The 5,759-nt window shown below is 49.2% G+C and overlaps 1 protein-coding gene across 1 annotated transcript; it reads left to right on the top strand.

The window, feature by feature from the left end:
• The first annotated feature begins 828 nt into the window (after window positions 1–828).
• On the top strand, window positions 829–1,959 carry LOC136573292 (G-protein coupled receptor 151-like). Its single transcript, XM_066574592.1, has one exon. The coding sequence runs from the start codon at window positions 829–831 to the stop codon at window positions 1,957–1,959; it is 1,131 nt and encodes a 376-aa protein (XP_066430689.1).
• The last annotated feature ends 3,800 nt before the right edge of the window (window positions 1,960–5,759 follow it).

The raw sequence follows: 5,759 nt of genomic DNA, 5'->3' as shown, positions 1-5,759 counted from the left end.
CCAATATCTGTACTCTGAGAGCTATTGCTGTGTTATATGTAGTGTTACATAGGACTGCAGGGATCATCAACTCCAATATCTGTATCTGTACACAGCTATTGCTGTGTTATATGTAGTGTTACATAGGACTGCGGGTCGCATCTACTACATTTACAATCCCCTCTGCCGTGTCTCCCGTCTCTCACTCGGTTGTGTCTGCTGGCCCCGACACAGCAGTGTGAGGACCCGCAGGGGTTAATGTGGGGAGCAGCGGCGGCGGCGGCTCCACTTGTTACTCTGCGCCGCTCTCGGCTCTGCTGCACCTCCGCTCATTATCCGGGGGCTCTGCGCTGCGCTGCACGGGCGATTATGTGCGGGGATTACTGTGATCCGGGGATTAATGAGCGATTCTCATTAATACAATGGGTTCTGCACAAGATGGGCATGTGCCACCATGAAGGACCGCGGTGATGTGCCAGCCTGCTCCCCCAGAGTGCCACCCTCTGTAACACAAGGACAAGGAGACAAAGTTCAGGCTGGAAGAGGGGCGCAGGGTGGGGAGGGGGCAGCAGCCGTCCACGCCTCTTCTCTCCTGGATCGGGGATTCAGCACCACACCTTGTGGACAACTCCTGGTGGCCGCATAGAAGACCTGACCTCATCTCTGGGGGTGCTGGCTTCATCTCTGGGGGTGCTGGCCTCATCACTATTGTCACCAGTGACACCTCATCTGTCGGCACATTCATGCTTGCAGCTGGAGGAGACTCTTGTCCCTGAGCCTGGGATGAGCAGCTGTCAGCAGTGAGCAGCCTCTTCTCTCCCTCCTTGGTCTGAGTACTTCTCCAGGACCATGAACAGCTCGCACTCCCTGGAGTTCCCCGGAGACTCCTCTGAGGTTGGCCAGGAGGTCACGGTGGCTTTGCCCTTGTTCTTGTCCCTTATCTGTCTGATCGGCTTCACAGGGAACTTGATGCTGATCACCATCCTTATTCAAGACTTGAGGAAGGGCAAGTGCTCGGTGGTCAACTGCCTGGTCATAAACGTGGGGGCCACCGACCTGCTGCTGATCCTCTTCTGCATCCCTGTGCGCATTGTCACCTATGCCCAGCAGTCTTGGCTCTTTGGAAGTTTCATCTGTAGGACAACTGAGTGGTTCCTCCACAGCTGCCTCATAGTAAAAAGCTTCACCCTGGCAGCCATTGCCCAAGCCCGGTACAGGCATGTGGTAACCCCTCCAAAGTTCCTCACCTTCAGCAGGAAGCATGTGTTTCTGGTCCTGCTCTTTACTTGGGCTTTGTCACTTTTGCTGCCCCTTCCAAACTTGATCTTCACTCAGATGAGGATGGGCAAGGAGGGCTGGATTTGTACTTTTGATATCCCGGATTATGCTTCCAATTTCATGAATGTTTTCAGCAAGATCTACCCCCTGCTGGCCTATGTGGTGCCCATGTTCTTCTCCTTCTGCTGCTACATGAGAGCTCTTAGGAGGAAAGAAAGGAGGAACAGGGTGCCCAATCCTCGCAACCTCAGCCGAAAAATCACCTCCATGCTCATGAGTGTCAGCCTGGCATTTGATGCCATGTGGCTTCCTGAGTGGATTGTGTGGATCTGGTCCAGGCACAGCAGCTATGGTCTTCTCCAGCCACCCAATGCCCTCATGATCCTTGCCCAGGTGGTCTTGTTCTTGAACTGCACAATCAACCCTGCAGTGTTTCTGGCCGTGTCCGATGAGTTCAGGGAAGGAGTGAAGAACATCTGGACCATGTGTAGACAATGCGATGCATCAGGTCCATCCAGAGAGGAGAATGGCTCTGACATGGTGACTAGCACTGTTCAGTCCTTGCACCGAGCTTCTCAAGACTCGAAAATGAGGGAGGACAAAATCCTTCCAGATGTGGAGCACTTTTGGCAGGACCGCAGGAACACTGCAACTGGAGAAGAAACTGACCCCATGCCTTGGGAGCACCAGGAGAAACCATAAACTTCCACCAGGTGGCTTCATCCCAGCCCAGGACTTCTATGTTTATGTGCTGTGGAGGTGGGGGACCAGGTCTCCTTATATGCAGGATGGGGACCAGGTTTCCTGAGATGAAGGGACTAGTGATGGACTGCTCTGTGGAGGAGAGATGACGACCAGGTCTCCTGAGATGCAGGGACTAGTGATGGACTGCTCTGTGGAGGAAAGAGGACCACCAGGTCTCCTGAGATGCAGGGACTAGTGATGGACTGCTCTTTGGAAGAGTCAGCAGCCTACAAATGGTTGTACAGTCTTACTTCTGATGGTCTCTTGACCCAAGAACTAAGAGGTCCAACCTGAAGAAGGATGAGGAGGGAGGATGACATGATCTATGTCTGCAGGGCTTAACCTGGGAAGCTGAGAAGCTGCAGCTGCTCTGGAAATACAAGTGTCTGCAAGCCATATGAGTAGTGGAACAGGCTGGCACTTGTAGTTCTAAAGCTCCTGGAGATCCTCACCTAGCCTAGGAGATGTGACCCCTGGTACTGTGTCAGTGTGTCGGTGCTTGTAATGTTACACAGTATCTAGTAGTTTTGGTAAAACAATGATAAGAAAGTGTTGACTTAAGTGCTTTGTGTCCCCAGTGTAGCTGCCCCCGGGGGTGGAGGCCTCCTTTATGTTCTGTATATTCTAGGTTATATAAGGGGGTGGGGGGCAGAGAAATGTTTACTGGAACATGAGGGAGAGTGACCTGTGTCTTTAAATAAAGTCTATGAAGTGATGACACCCTACGTGATTGTGTCTATGCACTGCGCAGGATCAGGCTGGGATTTGTAGTGCCCCTGTGAGTTTCTACCTAGGGAGATCTATCATGTGTGTGTTTAGCCGGGGGGTTCTTACTTAAACTGCTGTCTGGGGTAATATCCCACTTGTTTTTACTGGGTTTAATCTCTAAAAGCTGAAAAGCCAGAAGTAAATAACTGGAGTAATATTTCTCCTCCTACAGCGCCCCACAGTGGATAACACAACCTGTGCCCCCATTACAAGCCTCATATCACCATTGCTATTCTCTCACTTCTATCATATTCTCTTTTTAACCATTTCTACATCTTCTATTCTCCCTACTTTTCTATTCTTTCTCTGTCCCTTCCCAGGTGTGTCCCTTCTCTGTCCCTTCCCAGGTGTGTCCCTTCTCTGTCCCTTCCCAGGTGTGTCCCTTCTCTGTCCCTTCCCAGGTGTGTCCCTTCTCTGTCCCTTCCCAGGTGTGTCCCTTCTCTGTCCCTTCCCAGGTGTGTCCCTTCTCTGTCCCTTCCCAGGTGTGTCCCTTCTCTGTCCCTTCCCAGGTGTGTCCCTTCTCTGTCCCTTCCCAGGTGTGTCCCTTCTCTGTCCCTTCCCAGGTGTGTCCCTTCTTTCCCCGTCTTCTCTGCTCCTCTACTGTCTTCTGTTATTGTATCCCCCTCTCTTTTCTCTCTCCATGTATTACTTGACCTCTCACTTCTCTTCATTAATTCTGTTCTTCTCTTCCCTCTTGGTTTTTGCCCCTTTTCTTCTTCCCTCTTCTCTTCTTTCGTTTGCTGTCTTCTGCTCTCCCCTTTTGTCTTGCTCTTGTTTCCTCTTCTCTTTTCTCTATACTCTCATCTTTACCTTCCCTCTTTTCTTTCCTCTTTTCCTCACCACTTCTCTTGCCCTCTGCTTCTCCCCTTCCTCATTTCCTTGTCTCCTTGCATCTCTTCTCTAGTCTATTCTTCCTCACTGCTTCCTTTCTTCTTCTATCGCTTCTCATAGTCTCCACCTTTCATCCTCTTTTTCTTTTCTCTTCTACTTCATACTTCTCCTTTCTTCCTTTTCTTCTCTGCCTCCCAACTTTCTTGTGTACTCTCGCCTGTCTTCACTTTTTCTCTCTTCCTCTTATTCTTTCTTTTCTCATCATCTTTCCTCCACTTCTACTTACTCATTTCTTATTTTGCTCCTCTTCCCTTGTTTTCTTTCACCCCATGCCCTCTAATCTTCTCTTTTCCTCACTGATTCTCTTCTCTTTTTCTCTCTTCTCTACTCATGGTCATCACTCTCCTCTTCCCCTTTCATCTCTTCTGCTCCATACTTTTCCTCTCCTCCTTTCTGCTTCCCAGCTTTCTTATTTACTCTCCCCTGTCTTCTGATATCCCCTCCTCGTCTTCTTTTCCCTCTCCTCTACTTCTCCACTCTCTTCTTTCCTCATTGCTTCTCTTCTCTTTTTATCTCTTTTCCTTTCAGTCTCTATTCACCTTTTCTGCTCTCATCTTTTCTCCTCTTCTCTTCCTCCCCATTTTCTTGTTTACGCCTTCCTGTCTTGTCTTCTGTCCGCTCTCCTCTTTTTCTTTTCTCTTGTTTTCTCCCCGATCCCTCATTTGTTCTTCTCCCCTTTTCTTTTCTGCTTCTCTCCTTTCCCGTTTCCTTCTTTCCTCTCTCCTCTTGTCCTTTTCTCCTCCTCTCCTATCTCCTCACTTTTCCTCTATCCCTGTATCTTTCTGCCCCCTAACTTCCTCCTTACATTCCAATTCCTTCTTATGTTAAATAACCAGGAAGCAATCATCGCTTACCCTAACCACCTGAATGGTCAGAGTGGCCTCTCATCAGGCGCCCCTCGTGATCCTTATAGAGTGACATACAGAACCACTGGCAGGTAGAGCACCATGAAATACTGGCTCGTCTGGTGGCTACAGTTAGGTGCAGGACCCCATTACTCATGTGAATGCCTTATACCTCTGTCCAGATCTCTGCTGATACAGGGGCAGGCCAAGTACAGTGCCCCCTAGTGGCAGTTGATTTCTACTTACTTTTCTTTCCTTCTGTTTCATTATCCTCAGTGTAATTACACCATTTCTACCAGGAGATCACCGCTCATCCTCGGCCCTGTGCAGACTGCAGCAGGTCATTCTGGTAGCCCATCTACTCCTGTGACGTACCTGGGAACCCCGGGTCTGTGCTGTCCTCTTGTATTGAGGCTACTGTTGTATGTAAACTATTCGTGGTCCCCTACATGAATAGCTGATGCCGGGCGCCAATCAATATTAAATGTAATACCGAAGGCCGCAATCAGCCGACCACAGCCACCAAATAGCAAGTCAATCTGAATATCTATCCTTAGCTGCTGTAGTAGAGGTGGCCTGCAGTCCTATGTAACCCCACAGATAACACAGTGATTACTCTCTGAGTGCAGATAATGTAGTAGATGTGACCCGCAGTCCTATGTAACCCCACAGATCACACAGTGAATACTGAGTATGGATAATGTAGTAGATGTGACCTGCAGTCCTATGTAACCCCACAGATCACACAGTGAATACTGAGTATGGATAATGTAGTAGATGTGACCTGCAGTCCTATGTAACATCATAGATAATACCTTGATATATCTGCAGTAACTAAGTCAGCTCTGCTGCCTGCTGTATTAGACTGTACCATGATTTACCCCATCACACACCACCTAATTGTAGTGGAAGTTACTAAGAAAAAGGGGTTAAATCCATACAAAAATAACAGAAAAGAGACTGTACTTACAGATACGGAGGTACAAACACATACAGGGGAGGGGTACAGGTGCCAAATACTGCTGAATAGGCAGTCCCACACTACCACATAGGGGAGGTGTAATAGCTTGGGCGTACTATGAGGCTGCCAGCCTGGAGCACTCCACGTACCTGCACCTTATACCAGCCTCACCTGTGTGCAGGTACAGTACTAAGCAGCCCCCCTGTTGGATGCTAGGTGCCCCCGTATGGCATTTCTGCCTTCTGCACGCTGCTGGGAACTTGTGTCTCTACCTGCCTTTGTATCAGTAAAGC

The sequence above is a fragment of the Eleutherodactylus coqui genome, chromosome 7 (genome assembly GCF_035609145.1).
Source record: "Eleutherodactylus coqui strain aEleCoq1 chromosome 7, aEleCoq1.hap1, whole genome shotgun sequence".
Taxonomy (NCBI): domain Eukaryota; kingdom Metazoa; phylum Chordata; class Amphibia; order Anura; family Eleutherodactylidae; genus Eleutherodactylus; species Eleutherodactylus coqui.
This window is presented reverse-complemented; position numbering and strand designations above follow the sequence as displayed.